Here is a 20,645-nt window from a genome sequence, read left to right as displayed (position 1 = left end):
ACATGGTGAATAGAAATGGAGAAAGTAAACAAATATTGATGAAGTGGAACCATATATTTAAGAATTCAATCTAAAATAATATGCAGAAATTAATCTAGAAATAAGTATTGATGGTATTTGTGATCAAATGCTTAATGTGTCTGTCAATTGTCCAATGGTTATTTACTATTTTAAACAAAACTGGAATAAAATAGTTCAAAAGAAATGAGAAACGTTACACTAAAGAATTACATTTTTGTTAGTGTTCACCATTTTGGTGATAGCTTTGTAAAAAGCCTTCAATTCAGTTAAGTGTTTATATTTTACCTTTTAGATACTTCTACCCCGATGTGAATAAAATTCACATCAGGGCGGAAGTATATTATCTCACTCACCTGACAAAGGGTTAGCGCTCCAAAAGTTGGTGGCTTTTGCTACCAAATAAACCTGTTGGGCTTTAACTTGGTGTTGTGGGACTTCTCACTGTGTTTACCCCAGTCCAATGCCGGCATCTCCACATCGTGAATAAAATTGTCATCCACAAAATGACAATGAGTTAATAAAAAGAGAAAGGCCTGGTATACAAATGTATCACACTTCTCTTTTTCTAAAAAACACCTGGTTAATTTTGGAATGATGGCAGTAGCTGGTTTTGAGGGTTGGAGGGGTGGGGATATAGATGACAGGACACAGATGCTAAATAAGTCTCAATCTTGACTTTGCTGGGAGAGAAAACTGATGCAAGAATTGTTCATAAGTCACTGTCACATAGATCCCAGAAACTGGTGCAAAACATTTGGTGGAAGGCAGGATGACCAGTCAAACTGTCAAATGTGGGTTCTCAAATATTAGAAAGTTGATTGTGACTGGGAAGACAATAGGAGGTTAGATACCATCAAAAAAAATTAAGTAAAAATAGTTTGGGTGGAAATAAAGAAACAATGTTTGATTTGAGAAGAAAATTGTAAACAATGAAGCAATGCTACTTTAAAAGGTTACTCTAAATAACTTGAAGGACACAGATGGTAAACTATGATATAATGTCTGTCAAAACATCTCAATTTTATAACTGTATTAAGTTCAGTTAATGTTTACTTAAATCAAATTTAGACCAGTACCACATATGGTACCCTTCTATATTTCAAGAGTTTACTCCATAGCAGCCACCTATCCATGGAAGAAAATATGAACAACCCATTTTTGTTCAAAATAAGTATACAGAAGGTTAAATCACAATTAAATAGGGATTGTTACATCCAATATTACTGTTCATTTTTATAGTTCAAAAGGTGGAAAAAGATTGGATTCCCTGAGCCAATGCAAATACATTCTGGGATAGGCAAAAATATTGCAGTTACAACTGCTGAACATTAGCAGCCCAGGGTTTTTTGTATTCTCTTCTCTTCCTTCCAGTGTGTGTGCATGCATGCATGTGTCCCTCCAATCTATCAGCCTTATCAGCAAGTAGTTAGAGTCCTAGAGGTTTACAGCATGGAAACAGGCCCTTTGGCCCAACTTGTCCATGCTGCCCTTTTTTTTAAAACCCCTAAGCTGGTCCCAAATTGCCCGCATTTGGTCCATATCTCTCTGTGACTTTCAGAATAGCCTCAATGTGCTCACAGCTTTAGACCGCAGCAAATACAGCAATCTAACATGTAGCCTAACAGTATTAGAATTTATGTAGTACTTTTGATAGTGAAACTGGCCACATGCTTCATGAATATCAAGACAGAATAAAGAATAAGCCAAGGAGACATTGGAAAAGGTAGCTGGAGGTGTTCAGAGCATGGGGCTTAAGCGGGTGAAGGCACAGTGGGCAATAATGGAGCGATGTGAGGGAGAATACACAAGAGGCCAGGCCAGATTTAGAAGAATGGAGATTTCAAAAAGAACTGAAGAAAATTATACAAGTAAATGCAAGGATGAGAACTTAAGAATTTGAGGGTTTGGGTATGCAAGACTTGGTGCCAGATAGGTTATGGGCAGGTGCTTGAATGAGATGAAGTTTACAGAGGGTGGAGTGTTAGGAAGCCAACCAGGACAGCACTGAAACACTTGAGTCTGAATGAGGTCTCAGCAGCAAAAAAGCCAAGAGTAGAAGCAGACAATATTACCAGGAAGGCTGTCTTTTTGATGAAGAGTATATGGAGGGCACCAAAGATGGATTGTTTGGCAGCTGTGCAAGGCAGGAAGATAATCCACTGCTGAAGATGTCATGGCTAAATTAGATAGATAGAATGTAACTAAATGCAGGCAGTCCCAATTGGTAGAAGCAGATAGGGTTGTGACTTTTAAGAGGCATCTTGACAAATACGTGAATAGGGTGAGAATAGAGGGATATTGTCCCTGCAAGAGTCAGGGATTTTAGCTCAGTCAGGCAGCATGGTAGGTGCAGGCCTTGGAGGGCCGGAAGGCCTCTTCCAGTGCTGTAATTTTTTTTTGTTCTTTGTTGTCTTTTGAATACGTGTCACTGACGTAGGCTTTGCTGGTACGAATTCAATCTGGGAGACTCAGGTTGAGCTTACTGACTTTGAGGACACTGCAATCTGGTGTGACCTGTTAGAAAGCTAGGAATAACTTGGGACTGGTTCTTGTAATGCAAGGACTTGGAGGAAGAGAATAAATAAACTGGCGACTAGAGAAAACAGATTCAAGAAGATGATTGGTGGTGGAAAAAAGAAACCATGAGTTATAACTGATTAAACTAGCCATGTCGCTGTGGTGCGTACTAACCGTCTAGATCAGAAACAGAACTATAGTGGCAAAAACAGTATAGATGCATTTCAAACAGCAAATAATGCAGCAAAATTATTGAATACTTAGTTAAGATTCTCAATTCAAAATTGGTGGACAACACAACTGTAAACAACTTTGTGCTTATACAATGATCACCTATACAGTTATAGTTTTTAGCAGTTCACTTTTGTTATGATCCCAGATAGCTGGATGGGATGATCCCAAAATGGAATCCTGGCTCAAAAGACTAACTTTTACATCTTGTTAGAAAATGTGGAGAGAACAGAATCACAGGACCGCTAATTAGTTTTAACAACAAGAAAAAAATTATTAAGCTTGAAAAGTATAGCTTATGATACAACACTCTTTCAACTCCCCACTTAGCTTCACAAATATATACAGATGTTAAGGTTCATATGGGTCACAAAGTATAACTCAGGCTATAATGGTCTAAGTAACACACAGTCCCTTTAAACACACAGGTTGGCTGTGGTGAGATACACTCCACTCGGAACCCAAGTGAAATTCTTCGGATTTCTCCTCAAAATCCCCCCAGATGATTTGTATACTATGGGCTAACTTATCTCATTGAATCTTGGCTTCCATGAGTGATTCCAAATTCCAACACATTTTCAAATCTTTTTTTAAACAATGTTTTCCCTCAGCTGCTTCCATCAAAGATTCACTTGAGGGTTTTACGCCTTTCGTTTCCAATTTCCTTCGTCTTAAAGGCTTTTATACAAACTCTGAGGTCCAGCCACCAATTTCCACAATTTTCAAATAATGTCCCACAGACCTTAAGAGATATCTTTCTGGCCACTTACAATCCAATACCTTTTCAACTCTGTGACTTTACTGAAGAGGAATCTGTTCGGATTCCCAGTCTCCGATGTTCTGTTAACTCCAGACTTCTTGGATACTTCTCTTCATTTCTCTAGTTGTGGCTCTTTAGATCTCTGCACTTGCTTTCTTAAACATAACTCTGTGGTATGGCTTTACAGCTGACACATTCCCTCTCTAGCCTTCTAAACCAACTGCTTCTGGAAAAGCTGTGAGAGTTGCCTTCTCTCTCACTACCCACCTTCAATTGCCCTGGCTTCCAGTTAAACAAAGAAGGAAATCTATTCCCTCTGGAAAGTGGCTTGTGGTTACTAAGTGATGACTTCATGCTTCTGCTAACTTTTATTTATTTTTCACACCGTAACCTCTCTAAAGCATAACAGAAGCAGAGTTAGAGTTGAAACCAAAACTCCCACACATATAAACACCTTTGTCTAGTATCAATCTAACCATAGGTATACCTTTCTTACACAGAAACACTGAATAAAACCCACTTAAAACTATATCTTATTTCCAATATTTACCAATTCAAATAGAAATCCCTTAAAACCAAATTTGTTTTTGCGACATCTAGATAGTGAGCGATAATGCAAAACCTGTTTACTTACCCCTCCCTATCACATAACATTGAGATCACTTTTACAGCCCTAATAACTGCCAAATTAGGTTAACATTGAACCGGACATTCAATTTGCTTTCTTACTCAATGTTGAAACTTGAGAAGCTAGTTAAAGTTTAAGAGTTTTATTACCAAGTTATCTAAATGAAGGTTAAGATGTTTCACAGAAAGCACCATTCAGTCACCCCAAAAGAAAAAGACCATTATTCAATAGCAATTACCATTTGTAATTTCCTCTCCAAAGGAGAAAAACCAAAAATTAGCTGCTGGATTGAAGGTGGCTGAAAGTGTAACAAACTATATTCTATCTTTCTCCCTACCACACAACATACCCAGCTACAAGAGCAGAGGGGCAAGGCTCTGGGAAGTGCACGTGTAGGAATCAGTTGACAACTGAATCAGTCTTATTTGTGGTACATTGCAGGTTCCATTTGCCTGTCAATGCACACTGTCTGTGATCACTCAAAAAGGTTAGGGAGGTATTGGATGACTATCTCAAGATCTTTATTTCAGCACATGACTGCCTTCAGGAAAGTAGTACATGAGAAAATAGTTGAAGGAAAGAGTTAATTAGTTTCTATTATTTCTGTTTAATTTGTTCACTTAAATATTTACAAGTATTCAAAGTAATGGTCTGAGATTGTACAGACTTGTTTTAATTTAAGTTTTGAAATGCAGCCAGTGAAGATTAAGAGAATCTTTCAGCATTGCATTATATTAGATTATATACTATGTCCTCTTTGGAATATACCTACTGTAAAAAAACAATTCCTTATTGGGTTAAAAAATGTGAGATGGTGACATGGCTTTTACATCACTCAAATGAATGCCATAACTACATGTTTCCTTTTTTTGCTGTGTGTTTTTTTTCTACTCTGTGAGAAAGTGCATTTATAAGGCTAATCTTTGCAGATACACTGAAAAGGAATAGACAGATGTAAAATTTATCTGATTGGTGTGCTTCATCTCACCCAAAAATAAAAGTTTCACTGAATGAATATAAAAACACACCAAATATGGAAACATTATATGCTCATAATAAGAAGTTGCCAGGCATTACAAGAAAACATTTTTGCTAATTAACCAAAATTTAAAATTGCAGGATTAATTTTGACATCTTTAGCAAAATACATCAGTATTATTGACTGGGATTAAGTACTCGTTACATATCTTGCCTATTGCCAAAGAAAAAATCTTCACTAGTAAAAAGACTTTGCAGAGCTTTGCTGGAAAAACAATTAGCTGTGCATCAAAAGAACATGGAGGTCCAAAGTTCATGTTTAATCCCAGGTCTTGACTGAATTTACTTTTACAACCAAGGGAATATTAAGAATGCTCCAATTGATATCAGTAAGCCCTAACCATGGAGAGGAAATTCATCTGTTGTTAATACCCTGGACCGTTATCCAGCAAATTCTGTTAGAATGCATTAAGTGTTTGAATATCATAGGATCAGCTTTAGCAGTGCTGTGTTAGATGACTGAACAGCCTACCAAGTTACACAGTCAAGGTTCTTAAATTAAATTGCCGATTGGAGGAGATAGCAAAAGCTGCTACTGGGCTAGAACGTAACAAAGTGCAATGACTTTCAGAAAAAAGCTGAAAGGGGCAGCACATGAAGTCACTATGTCCACAATACATGTGTATCAGAGTCTCTAGCCCCCACCCCTTACTCATTGCCCATGTACATACATAATAACATGTGTACCCCACCAACACCAGTGGTCCTTGCTCACGTGACAATAGTATTTGTATACGTACCTCATTCTAGCATTTGTATAAATAATACAGTGACTATAGATATGTAATCATTGTAAAAAAGCTAGAATACTCAAATACAGAAACTGGGTCAGATTTTGGTGGAATCGTGAAGAGTCAAAGGACTTAAGAATGGTGGATGTTGGAAGTCCTGCCGCCATTTTTACCGAAATGGGGGGAGCAGAATGTGACTCTTGCACATTTGAACTCAGTGTTGATAAGGATTGTAGAACTGTCAAACTGTCAAGTTATTTAATGGCCAGTCTTTTTAAAAAAATGAATTCAAAAACATTTGTGACCTGTGAAATTTGAAGAAAGTACATTCTAGCAGTTTCAATAGTTATTTGCTGACGCAACCCTTAGTTCTATCACATTATTATTAGTACTTGGCTGCCATAGTCTCCAAGTGGCATCCAAGGGCAGCAAAACCCAACTCCATTCAATCGCATTATATACAAAATATTAAAAAGTATTGAGAAAAACACTATAAATGCATCTTAACAATTTAAGGGCACTAGTAGGTTATCTTATTTCATATTATTATAATCTTATACCTGCAAAATAATTTGGTTTCTGAACTCCTGATGGCGCAACCCAGAACATCAACCTACCAACAAAAGCACCTAGTTGCTCAGTTAAATTTCCTTTAAATCTTTTTACTTCTACTGCAAGCATATATTCATATCTGAGGTTGACACCAAGACCCTGTGATATATCTTGCCAATTCTGGAATGACAAAGCTATTTTAAAAGCAAAATACTTTATCTCACCAATTAACTCTTTCTGCTTGGATTGAAATCTTGTATCACTTGATGTTAGATCCTCATAACTGATCTGTGGGGAAAAAATGAAAAGCAAATGCATTATTGTCTTGATTCCAGACTCTTTAGATATTTTTCCATTAAAACTTGATAAAGTAAATTTTAACGTTTGTTTATGGCACAAACCAGCCTGAAATCCAAATGCTTAGACACATAGACAGTTAGATGGGGAGTTGTTTTACACAGGACTTGAACAATGACCAGTTCTTCAGCAATGCTTCGTCATTCAAGGAGATATCTGACACCTTACAAGTGATAAATATCTTGGGCAAAATTTTCCCCTCAAATTCCTGAGTATCATAATGGCAAGAAAACAGGAGACTCCTCTCTGGTCTTTCCAGTGTGCACTGGATCGCAATCTTTCAACACTCAAGTCACTGTTCTGGACAGTTGGGAGCTTTGATCCAGTACGGGGGGAGCGGGGTGCTAAAAACAGCAGTGAAATCAGCTTCAAAGCACTCTGGCACCATTTTGTTGGACACCCTGACACGCCAGTAAATTGGCCTCCTCCCCCTCTTCATCAATAGCATGTTCTCCCCCCACACCCACACCGACATGGGTCATCTGCATCAGGGCCCTCCCGCTAGGACCCCTGGCGGACCCCCATCCCGTGGATCCCCGACATGCACCTCACCTCACCCCCGTCATCACCTCTTCATGAGGCACTTGCATAGTCACCTGCCATAGCCACTCTGTCACAGTCCCCGTGCACACCCCACCCCCACTCAGGCCTTACCATTTTGATGTTGCCTTGGCACACTGTGCACAAATGGCACTGCTAGTGTGCCAGGTGGGCACTGCCCAGCCATGTCTCCAACCACCCAGAGGCTTCAATGGCATCTGATCCCCTGGCACAACCATGGCACCTGGTATCAAATAGTGGAGGCCAGTCATGATTCACACTGGCAGGAAGCATCAGGGGGGATGGGGGGAGAAGCTGTGCCAAGTGCCCTAATCATATGCAAATCCAGTCAATCTGGTGCTAATAAGCTTTATGCCCTTTCTGGGCATGAAGCGGCTCTCGCCAATTGAAAGGAGTTGGGAAGCTAGCAATCTGATTTGCACCATTCCCAGCTCGCCATGATAATCAACAGGTATGGCGAGGCGGCAAGATCTTTGAGTCTTTGAAGGGAAACTTTCTAATCATCAACTCAAGCATTAAAAGTGAGGAAAGCAGGAGACAGAGGCTGTGACAGGATTATCAAGAAGCAGCAAGACTTCAAGTGTGGAATTTCTATACTGTTCAAAGTGAGTTTATATTTTTGAATTAAGAAATGAGTCTAGCAAAGTCAGCTAGCATATTCTTTATTCTTTCCATAATTTTTTTCCTGTTATAGCATGCAAACAAAACTTGAACTGACTATGCCAAGTGACTTTGTCATGTTTTATTTGTGTCAACTGTGGAATGAAGAGTTTATGAACCAAACAATACCTTGTTTAGTGTTAACTCAATCTGTCTTTAGAAAGATTAAAGGATTGCATATGCTTGACGGGCAAAAGCTCAACTCAGATTAGAATGGAGTTTCCTCATTACCTCCTAGGATTTTCAACAGTTCCAGCAAATGTAGGATAGTAGGAGTTAACCTGCAAAATGGGAACCAAAGCTAGAACCTACTGACACCACTGAACTATAAAAAATACCACAAACACCCCCTTGATATCTCTGTTGTCATTTGGAACCCAAAATTGTATTGAGCACTGTGAGTATGACCTACCACTGTGCAGTAGAGATATCTTATCAGCTGGGACTTGTGCTCCATCCCTCCAGCAGTATTAAAAAATCCAACTAGTTACTCTAACCTACCTGCTTCCACATAGCACTATTGCTTTAGAGAGCTAATGTGTACTGCTCCTAGATTTCACTCCCACGTGTGCCCAGCTCAGTCTGTACTGACATTGGTTATTTGCTACCCTAGTTGGCATTTCCATTTGCTTGTCTACACTTAATGCTATTTGTCATTCAACAGCCCATCTTCACAATCTACCATGATTCCTTTGTATTTGGCCTATCTGTCCTCTCCTGTTTGATATCGCCCAGCAAAGCGCCATATGTAAATAGCAACTTCAAGTAGTTCTCTGGTGACAGAACCACAGAATCCCTGCAATGCACAAGGAGGCCATTTAGTCCATCGAGCCTGCACCCATAACAATCCTACCCAGACCCCCCATAACCCCATGCATTTACCCTGCTAATCATCGAAACTAAGGGGTAATTTAGCATGGTCAATCAACCTAATCCACACATCTTTGGACTCTGGGAGAAAACTGGAGCACCCAGAGGAAACCCACGCAGACATGGGGAAAACATGCAAACTCCACACAGACGGTGACCCGAGGCTGAAATTGAACCTGGGTCCCTGGTGCTGTTGGGCAGCAATGCTAAGTATGATGTGAAGCAGACATAAGGAGATTGCAGACAGATAGATAGTTTAATGAGTTGCCAAAAATCTGGCAGATGGACTTTCATGTGAAAAAATGGGAAGTTGTTCACTTTGGCAGGAAAACTAAACGGTATTGCATAAATGGAGAGTGACTGAATAATTCTGAGGAGCAAAGGACCTAGGTGTTCTAATACATAAGCCACAAAAGGTTAGAATCATACAATTCCTACAGTGTAGAAGGAGGTCATGTGGCCCATTGAGTCAGCAGCAGCTCTTTAACGGAGCATCTTACCCAGGTTCACCTGCCCGCACTATCCCCGTTACCCCATGCATTTACCCCACTAATCCCCTAACCTACACATCTTGAGACTTTAAGGGCAATTCAGCACAGCCAATCCACCTAACCACATCTTTGGACTCTGGGAGGAAACCGGAGCACCCAGAGGAAACCCACACAGACACAGGGAGAAAGTGCAAACTCCACACAGCCAGTGACCCGAGGCTGGCATTGAAACTGTGTCCCTGACGCTGATCACTGAGCCACTGTAGATAGTGTACCTTGAAGATAGTGGAAAGGCTTTGGGGAGTCACAAGGTGCATAACTTGCCATAGGATTCCTCGCACTTTACTACTTGGGACCAAATCTGAAACCATTCTTCTGCATGTCAGTAACACATTTACCATTTGAGTCTTTTTTTGTTCAGTCATGGAACACTTACTGACATCCCTAGTTGCCATTGAGAAGGTGATGGTGAGCTGCCTTCTTTGGATACGCCCCTAGTGCTGTAGGCAGCGAGTTCCAGGATTTTGACCCAGTGACTGAATGAATAACAATATATTTCCAAGTCAGTATGGGGAGTGGCTAGGAGAGGAACATGTAGATAGTGGTGTTGCCATGTGTCTGTCAACTTTGCACTTCTTGGTAGTAGTGGTCGTGGACTTGGACGTACTGTCGAAGGAGCCTTGATAAGTTCCTACAGTGCACTTTGTAGATGGCACACACTGCTGCCATTATGCTTCAGTGATGGAGGGAGCTGTATTTGTTAATGGGGTACCAATCAAGAGAGCTGCTTTGCCCTGGATAGTGTCAAGTTTCTTGAGTGTTATTGGAGCTGCACTGTATATGTAAAATGTTCTATCATACTCCTGACTTGTACCTTGTAGATAGTGGAAAGACTTTAAGGAGTCACAAGATGCACTATTTGCTACAGGATTCCTAGCCTCTGACCTGTTCTTGTCGCCACAGTAGTTATATAGTTGGTCCAGTTCAGTCTCTGGACAATGGTAACTCCTCGTTATCAAGAGAAACTCACAGATACCATCTGACCCCTATTTGACATTTGCAACTATTTTCAGCTTCTCAATATTTTGTTGTACAAAGTGAAAATAAAATTCTTTAAACTGATTTTATCTTCCATTTTTATATTACTTTGTATTGTGGTACCGTAAGCAGCTCAGCTGAAAAGGAGAAAGAAGACAGGAAGGGCAATAGTGACAGAGATTCGTTAGTTGGGGGAATACACAGGTGTTTCTGTGGTCATAGACATAACTCCAGGATAGTATGTTGCCTCCCTGGTGTCAGGATCAAGAATGTCACAGAGTGGCTGCAGGACATTCTTCTGGGGAAGCTAAACACCCGAGGTCGTGGTCCACGTTGGTACTAATGACTTAGGTAGGAAGGGGAAGGGGTTCTTCAATCAGATTTTAAGAAGCCAGGCAGAAAGTTAGCATGCAGGATCTCCAACGTAATTATCTCTGGACAATTCTGAGTGCCACATGAAAGCAAGGACAAATATAGGAGGATATGGCAGATGAATGTGTGGCTGGAAAAGTGGTGCAGGAGGAAGGGCTTTAGGTTCCTGGGCCACTGGGATTGGCTCTGGGGGAGACACATGTACAAGCTAGACAAGTTGCACCCAAACATAGCTGGGACTGTGTTCTTGTTTGAATGTTTTGCCAGTGTTGTCTGGAGGAGTGTAAATTAACTCAGCAGACATGTGGGAACCAAGAGGAAATATTAGACAGAAACACCAGGATGCACAAAATACTGAGGGAGACAGAAAGCACTATTATAAAGAATGGTAAGTTAATAGGTGAGGTCAGAGTAAGGGAGACACTAATGACATCTAAATTAGAGTTACAGTGCATGTATGTGAATGCATAAAATATTGTGAATAAGATTGGAGAGTTACAGGCACAGATGACATGTGGAAATATGATGCTGCAGTTATAACAGAGACCTGGCTCACGAAGGGCAAAACTTTGTCTTAAACATTCTTAAGTACAAGGTGTTCAGAAAAGATAGAAAAGCAATGAACAGGTTAACAATCTTGGTTAGGGAAAGCATCGCAATGCTGGAAAAATAAAGGGGGGGATAATTCTCTGGCAATCCTGCAGCTTATTCCTCAATCATCTGGTCCCGTAGTTGTCAATGGGATTTCCCACTGAATTCACCTCAAACCACCTGAAACACACAGCAAGGATGTGCCATCAGTGGGACTAGAAGATCCCACCAGCACTAACAGCTGGAGAATTCAAGCCAGGATGTCCCAGAGAATTCAAGGACAGAATCAATTTGGCTATAAGGAACAAAAAGAGTGCAATTATATTGCTTGATGTAGTCTACAGAGCACCAACTAGACAGAAGGATGTAGGAGAATAAATCTTCAGGAGATTACAGAGAGATGCAAACATTATGGAGTAGTTTTAATGGGGGACTACAATTACACAAAGACTGGACAGTGGCAGAGAGGGGCAAAAATTCCTAGATTGTCTTCAGTAAAATTTTCTATAGCATTATGTGTGCAGTCCAACAAAAAAGAATGCATTGTTGATACTGGTTCATAGTGGGTCAAGTAAATCAAGTGTCAGTAGACGGGACACTTAGGAGACAGTGATTATTGCATTGTAAAGTTTAGGATGTTGATAGAAAAGAAAAAAAAGACAATTCAGATTAGAGATAATTAATTAAGGACAGCCAACTTCAGTGGAACAAGAATGGAGCTGGGCCAGTTAGACTGGAACGAAAGGTTTGTGGGAAAAATTGTAGCTGAACAATGGACCACTTTCAAAACAGAAATAATCCAGGCGCAGTCATGGTATATTTCATTAAAAGAAAAAGGAAGGCAGGCAAACAAACCCAGAACTCCCCGGCTGAAAAAGCAAATAGAAATTAAGATAAGGAAGAAAATGTGTGTTTATGATAGGTGTCGGGTAGAAAATACAGCTGAAAACGAAGGGGAATACAGAAGGTTCACAGGGAGGTGAGAAAGATCATTAGAGAAGCAAAGACGGGTTAGGGTAAAAGACTGGCAGCCAACATAAAGAGGAATCTCAAAGTCTTCTATAGGCATATAAATAGTAAAACAGTGGCAGGAGGAGGAGTAAAGCAGATTAGGGAGAATTGCATATGTTATGCCCTTGTTCAAAAATAGTTGTAAAGATAGCTACAGCAATTACAGGCCAGTCAGTTCAACATCAGTGGTGTGCCAGCTTCTAGAAACAATTATTCGGAAGCTAGCTGGAATTTTTCACTAAAAGAGTACAAGAGTAGCAAGGGGTTAAAACGGAGCGCGGGAGGTAGGGACTTACTTGATTTATTTTACAAAATAAAAGTCATCTAAAATTTTAAATTTAAAGGTTTTAGTCAAGGTAGGAGAGCTCAAAGCTATGGTTTGCAACTCTTACACCATGAGGGAAGCTGGGCACATTTCCAGTACCCAGGACGAGCATGTGTGGGGAAGTGTGTCCAGCTGGAGCTCCTGGAAGCTCAGATTTCAGAGCTGGAACAGCAGCTGGGAACACTGTGGAGCGTCTGTGAGTCTGAGAGCATTGTGGATAGCACGTTTAGAGAAGTGGTCACACTGCAACTGAAAGGACTTGAGGAAGGAAGGGTGACCACCAGACAGTCCAAGGGTTCCCTGGGGTCCCACTCGCAAATTGGTATTCCATTTTGGAGGTTGATGAGGGCTTTTCTCCAGGGAGTGAAGGTAGGACCAAGCATCCGGCACCACAAACAGTCTGTCAGTACTGGAGGGGAGGAACAGAGGAACAGCAATAGTAATAGGGGATTCTATAGTCAGGGGAACAAATAGGTGCTACTGTGGCCATCAACATTACTCCAGCATAGTGTGTTGCCTCCCTAATGTCAGAGTCTGGAATGTCACTGAACGGCTACAAGATGTTCTGAGGGGAGAGGGTGATAAGACAGTGGTCATGGCACATGTTGGTACCAATGACATAGGTAGAAAGAGGGATGAGATCTTGCATCAAGAATTCAGGGAGTTCAGCAATAGGCTAAAAAGCAGGATCTCTTGGGTTGTAATCTCTGGATTACTACCAGTGCCACATGCTAGCAAGCACAGAAATAGGAGAATAATGCAGATGAATGTGTGGCTTAAGAGTTGGTGCAGGAGAGAGGGGTTTAGATCACTGAAACCATTGCTGGGGAAGGTGGAACCTGTACAAGCGAGTCAATGTACATCTGCACCAGAGCAAGACTAACATCCTTGCAGGCAGGTTTACTATTACTTCTGGGAGGAAATTTAATCTATTCAGCAGGGGGACAGGACATAATTCATAACTGACAGCGGTAGGAGACAGAGGGTGGTGACCGACGGGTGTTTTAGTGACAGAGGCCAGTGACCAGTGGCATTCAAACAGGGATCCATGTTATGCCCTATCGTTCATAGTTTATACAAATGACATGGATGACTATGTGGGGGGCTCAATCAGTAAGTTTGCAATGACACAAAGATTGGCCGGTTGGTTAAAGTGAGATTGAGTGTCTTGGATTATGGGAAGATATAGACGAGAGGGTCAAATGGGTGGAAAAGTGGCAGATGGAATTTAACTTTGAAAAGTGTAAAGTGATGCATTTTGGAAGGAGTAATTTGACAAGGAAGTATACTATGAAAGGTCTGACACTGGGAAGTTCTGAAGAGCAAAGGGACCTTGGCGTGTTTGTTCATAGATTTTTAAAGGCGGAAAGGCAGGTTAAAAAGATGGTGAAAAAGGCATATGCCACACTTGTTTTCATCAGTCGGAGTATAGTTTACAAAAGCAGAAGATCATGATGGAGCTGTACAGAACTTTGGTGAGGCCACAGCTGGAGTGCTGTGTGCAGTTCTGGTTACCACATTATAGGAAGAACGTGAACTCACTGGAGGAGATGCAGAGGAGATTTACCAGGATGCTGCCTGGGATGGAACATTTAAGTTATGAAGAGAGGTTGGTTAGCCTTGGATTGTTTTCATTGGAGCAGAGAAGACTGAGGGGCGACCTGATTGAGGTGTTCAAGACTATGACAGGCATAAACAGGGTGGATAGGGAGCAGCTGTTTCCCTTAGTTGAAGGGTCAGTTACGAAGGGACACAAGTGAAAAGTGAAAAGTGGGAGGTTTAGAGGGGATTTGAGGAAAAACGTTTTTACCCAGAGGGTGGTGACGGTCTGTAATGCACTGCCTGGGTGGGTGGTGGAGGCAGGATGCCTCACATCCTTTAAAAAGTACCTGGATGAGTACTTGGCACGCCATAACATTCAAGGCTATGGGCCAAGTGCTGGCAAGTAGGATTAGTTGGGCAAGTCAGAGCATTACATGCATTGGTGCAGACTTGATATCTGAAGGGCCTCTTCTGCACTGCAGTATTCTGTGACATAGGCTGTTAGCAGAATAAAGACACAGCATAATACAGTAAAACAATCAAATCAGAGGGAACACAACTGTATTAAGTTTCAAGGGAGTAAGGTTATTTTAATACTAGGAGTATTACAAACAAAACAGATAGGTTAAGGGCAAAGACTGACATGTAGAATTGTGATATAGTAACCATCTCAGAGAAATGTTTGTGGAAGGGGCAGGATTCGCAGCTCAATGTTCCAGGATATAGAGTATTCAGGTGAGACAAGGGAGGGGGTAAAAAAGGAGGGAGCATTGCATTATTAATTGAGGAGTCAGTTACTGCAGTAAGGAGAGATGATACCATGAAGGGGACATCAAATGAAGCTTTGTGGTAGAGCTTAATAAGTGTTACTAATTTTTTGTTATAGACCCCCAGACAATCAAAGGGAAATTCAGGAGTAAATAAGTGCACAATTCATGGAGGTGTGTAAAAACAATAAAAATGGGATAAATAGATGATTTCAACTTCCCAACATTAATTGAGATAGGGGTAGTGTTCAGGGCTTGGATGGAGTGAATTTCTTGAATTGTGTGTAGGAGAAATTTTCACATCAATATGTGAAGGTTCCAACAAGGGAAAACGCAATGCTGGACCTAATTCTGAGGAATGAAGCCAAACAGATGGTTCAGGTGATGGTGGGGAAGCATTTTAGTGATAGCAACCACAACATGGTAACATTTAAGCTTGTTATGGACAGAGAAATGTACAAGTTGCAGAAAAAAGTTTTGGATTGAGAAGAGCAGATCTTAGTAAAATACGACAGGATGTGGCCAAGGTAGACTTGGAACAGCTGCTGGTTGGAGCATTCAGAAAGGAAAGCGGGGCGGAGTGGTGGTGGTGGTGTCAATGCATGGGGTACCTGTAACTCACTCTCCACTCACATTGTCTGCATCTGTAAAGACTTGATTACCTGTTAAAACTCGCATTCCAACCATTATCTTGTAATTGAGTCTGTGTCTATATATGCCCTGTTTGTGAACCCAATTCTCCACTCACTGATGAAGGGGCAGCGCTCCAAAAGCCTATGTTACCAAACAAACCTGTTGGACTTTAACCTGGTGTTATGAGACTTCTTATAGTTCCACATGGGATACTTATAAAAAGGCAAATGCACCTGGGATATGGGGTAATTTGATATGGTGGATTCAAAATTGTCTTAGTTGTAGGAGACAGGAGGTGATGACAGAAGGCTGCTTTATTGACTGCAAGGCTGTGCCCAGTGGCATTCCAAAGGAATCTTGCCAAGTCTCTTAATACTCGTCATTTATATAAATGACATAGATGACTAAGTAAGTTTGGTAAGTTTTCAGATGGCATAAAGATTGGCCAGGTGGTTAACAGTGAGGTTGAGTGTCTTGGACCACAGGAAGATAAAGACAGGATGGTCAAATGGGCAGATAAGTGGCAGATGGAAATTAACCCTGAAAAGTGTGAGGTGATACATTTTGGAAGAAGTAATTTGATAAGGAATAATTCAATGAATGGCCTGGCACTAAGAAATTCTGAGGAACAAAGGAACTTGACTTGTATGGCCACAGGTCTCTGAAGGCGGAAGGGCATGTTAGTGGGGTGGTGGAAAATGCATATGAGACACTTATCTTTATCAATCAAGGCACAGATTAAAAAAGCAGGGAGATCATGTTGGAGCTGTATAGCACTTTGGTGAAGCCACAGCTGGCGTACTGTTCTGGTCACCACATTATAGGAAGGATGTGTTTATAATGTAGGGGGTGCAGAGGATATTAACCATGATGCTGCCGGGGATACAACATTTAAGTTATGAAGAGAGGTTGTTTTCATTGGAGCAAAGACTGAGGAGTGACCCATTTGAAGTGTACAAGATCATGAGAGGCATGGACAGAGTGGATAGGAAGCTGCTGTTCCTCTTAGTTGGAGGGTCAGTCACGAAGAGACACAAGTTCAAAGTGAGAAGCAGATGGTTTAGGGGGATGTGAGGAAAACCTTTTTACCTAAAGGGTGGTCTGGAATGCACTGTCTAGGAAGGTGGAAGTGGGTTGCTTAACATCTGTTAAAAAAAAACCTGGATGATCACTTGGCACATCGTAACATTCAAGGCTATGGGTGAAGTGCTTGTAAATGGGACGAGAGTAGGTAGGTCACTTGCTTCTCATGCGTTGGTGCAAATTCAATGGGCAGATGGCCTCTTTCGCACTGTGAGATTCTGTGATTCTGTAATGGGAAAATCATGTTTAACTAATATGCTGGAGTTTTTTGAAGAGGTAACAGAAAGGATCGATGAGGGTAATACTGTTGATGTGTTGTTCTTGGGCTTTCAGAAGGCAGTCGATACAGTGCCAACACAGACTAGTGAGAAAAGTCATTGTCCATGCAATAAAAGGAACAATAGCAACATGGATACAAAATTGGCTGAATGCTGGGCAGCAGTGAGTAATGATCAATGGATATTTTTCAGGCTGGTGTAAGGTTTGCAGTGGTGGTCCCCTGGGGTTAGTACTGGGACCTTGCTTTTCCTAATATAACGATCTAGATCTTGGTGTGAAGGGAACAATTTCAAAGTTTGGCACAAAACTTGAACATTATAAACTGTGAAGAAGCAAAAGGAGATAAACAAGTTGGTGGAGTGGGCAGATAGATGGCAGATAATGTTCAATGCAGAGAAGTGTGTAGTGATGCATTTTGGTAGGTAAAACATGGGGAGACAGTACAAAATAAGGGGTAAAATTCTTAAATGGGTGTGGGAGCAGAGGCACCTGGGTGTATATGTGTATTGGTCATTGAAGGTAGCATGATAAATGGTTTGTTTTTATTACAGAATAAGGTATAAGTGGCATATAGGAATTTATATACAGTGAAGCTCAGAAGGCTGATGAGCTTGCACCTTATTTTGTAACAAACGCAAAACACTTATCATGCCTAATACTACTGAACCACTAACACTACTGACTCCCATCCACTGATGTGGTGGTATTAAAATTCTCATCTTTGTTACCAACCCATCCATGGTTTTGTGCTACAATTCATTTGCAAGTTCTAATTTGGATCCTCTGCACTTCTTTCTTTGTTGAATTGTTGTCTTGCCCCAGTTGGCCTTCAGCCAATCCACTCTGTAATTCCTCTAAACCATTCTATCTTGTTTTATATCTCCACCGTCAAAGCCCATCTTTCTTTAATCAGTGTTGCTTTTACCCTCCCCATTCCTAGCTTACTTTATTAAAGAATAGGCTACGTAAGAACACAATGTTCACATTTACTTTCTGAACATTTTTTCAGTGAAGAAGTTACTCCTATTTTGCAACTTCAACAGGCAATTTTACCTTTTTGTCAAATCTCTTGAAGCAAATGTCCCCTCCTTGTTCTTTGTCACTAGTTTTTCCTATAGTTGGTGAAGTTGTATTGTCACTGATGTCAGAATTCATAGAATTCTGGATAGATGCCAGCTTTCCATTCCTGGAGAATATCTCCGACTGGAAAATATTGTCTGTAGTATCCATTTCAGGTGTAAGAAGCTTTGTAACGATATTGTCATTGTCATCAATTGAGGCACATCTATTTGTTTTAAAAACTTCCATTTTTTTTCTCCCATCATCATCTTTGTCGATGCTTGACGACTTTTCCTGTTGCACCGTTTCCTTATGTTCTGTTCCAGTAGTCCAGCGTGTTTCCAATATGCTGGAACAGTCAACTGTCATACTTGCATTGGAATCTTTACCTCTTTCAGAATCCCAGTCAAAGTCAGTGCTAGATGAGCAACAATCTAAATGAGAGGATTCTGCCCTCGGTCGAGATACTCGAAAAGGCTTCACTGAATGGCCATCAATTTTCTTCAGTGGATCAAGAACAATAACCGCATCGGAGGCCATTTCTGTAGTTCAGAATAAACAAAGTTTAACTTTAAAAAATATACACAGTGATTAGCAAATTCCAATCCTATATCAAACAAGTACACATGACAGTAATACTGCCTCAACACTGCAACCACCAGGTCACCTCTGAAATAGTGCTTTAGGAAATGCTTTTGAATGTGTATTGTCCTCTTTCATTGGCAAGAAGCCAGTATAACAGGCTATAAATCCCAATGTAAAGAGTAAGCAAAAATACAGCACCAGGCAGGTCTACTGCAGGGCAAAACAGAGATAAATATGCAAGTACAAAATCCATTTAATGGGACAGACATTAGACCTGACCCCAAACTGGGCAGCAAATCAGCAGAGGAATGGTTCAGTATTTGATCTGTGGCAGCCTGAGAAATGAATAAAATTCAACATTGGGCCTCAACTGATGAGCTGCAAGGATCAAACAGTGATCCTGACACAGCTTGGTGGCTGTAGCTCAACAATTTCTGGCCTTTTCCAATGCCAAGCACTGATTATATTCTGGGATAAAAAGGAGATGTAAACCAAAGAGGAGGCAGAAAGCCTGAGCTACTAGCAGCTGCAATGTTTTTGTGTTGCCAGAATAGACTGCCCCTGCTCTTTCCAGCTTCAAAAAGTAGAATTTTCTTGAAGGTTTTCAACATCTCTGTGAAGATACTGTGCCTTTAAGAAATGTATATTATGTTTCTTGTAAGGGGTATGTTAAAATTCAGCTCTATTTTACACGGTGCCGATTTGTCTAAGCACCAGAGTGCTCACATGCTAAGAATGCAAGCTAATGATTTTAACTAGGGATGTGTCTGCTCTGATCAGAGATAATGCATTTTTAACAACATAAGAACATAAGAAATAGGAGCAGGAGTAGGCCATCTGGCCCCTCGAGCCTGCCCCGCCATTCAATAAGATCATGGCTGATCTGTCGTGGCTCAGTTCCACTTTCCGGCCCTCTCCCCATAACCCTTAATCCCCTCTCTTATCAACCATCTCTCATCAACCCGCTTCTTGAAAATATTTAGCGAGGCAGCCTCCACCACTTCAATGGGTAGAGAATTCCAGAGATTCACCACCCTTTGAGTGAAGAAGTTCCTCCTCAACTCCGTTCTAAAACGCCCCCCCTTTATCTTGAGGCTGTGCCCCCTAGTCCTACTGTCTTTTTTCAGTAGGAAGAGTCTCTCCACCTCTATCCTATCCATCCCATTCATCATCTTATACATCTCAATGAGATCTCCCCTCATTCTTCTAAACTCCAACGAGTACAAGCCTAGTTTATTCAGCCTCTCCTCATAGTTCAACCCCCTCAACTCCGGTATCAGCCTAGTAAACCTCCTCTGCACTCCCTCCAAGGCCAAAATATCTTTGCGCAGGTGCGGCGCCCAAAACTGCACACAGTACTCCAGCTGCGGCCTCACCAATGCCCTATACAACTGCAGCAAGACCTCCCTACTTTTATATTCAATCCCCTTCGCTATGAAGGCCAGCATCCCATTCGCCTTCCTGACCACCTGCTGCACCTGCAAGCTGGGTTTTTGCGACTCATGCACAAGGACCCCGAGGTCCCTCTGCACCGTCGCCTGCTGCAGTTTTTCGCCCCGTAAGTAATAGTCCTTCCTACCATTCTTCCTACCAAAGTGGACCACCTCACACTTGCCAACATTAAATTCCATTTGCCATTTCCTGGCCCATTCGCCCAGCCTATCTAGATCCTTCTGCAGACTCTCCACACCCTCCGCACAATTTGCCGTTCCCCTAATCTTGGTGTCATCCGCAAATTTCGACACCCTACACTCGGTTCCCTCCTCCAGATCATCTATATAAATGGTAAAAAGCTGAGGCCCCAGCACCGACCCCTGGGGCACTCCACTAGTCACCATCCGCCAATCCGAATAGCACCCGTTGACCCCCACTCTCTGCCTCCTATTTGACAACCAATCCTCTATCCACGCTAACACCCTACCCCCAACTCCAAATCCCCTGAC

The 20,645-nt window shown here is 41.4% G+C and overlaps 1 protein-coding gene across 3 annotated transcripts in view; it reads right to left on the bottom strand.

Moving 5' to 3' along the window:
* Positions 1 to 20,645, bottom strand: part of smtnb (smoothelin b) — a 341,529-nt gene that overhangs the window by 131,016 nt on the left and 189,868 nt on the right. For all 3 annotated transcript variants that reach the window (XM_080208169.1, XM_080208168.1, XM_080208170.1), the window contains 2 exons: positions 18,112 to 18,659; positions 6,703 to 6,766 (listed from right to left, as the gene is read on the bottom strand). In XM_080208169.1, coding sequence (XP_080064295.1) covers positions 6,703 to 6,766; positions 18,112 to 18,659 — 612 coding nt within the window. The remainder of the gene's footprint in view (positions 1 to 6,702; positions 6,767 to 18,111; positions 18,660 to 20,645) is intronic.

This window comes from Carcharhinus amblyrhynchos, chromosome 20 (genome assembly GCF_965287045.1).
Source record: "Carcharhinus amblyrhynchos chromosome 20, sCarAmb.v2.hapA, whole genome shotgun sequence".
Taxonomy (NCBI): Eukaryota; Metazoa; Chordata; class Chondrichthyes; order Carcharhiniformes; family Carcharhinidae; genus Carcharhinus; species Carcharhinus amblyrhynchos.
This window is presented reverse-complemented; position numbering and strand designations above follow the sequence as displayed.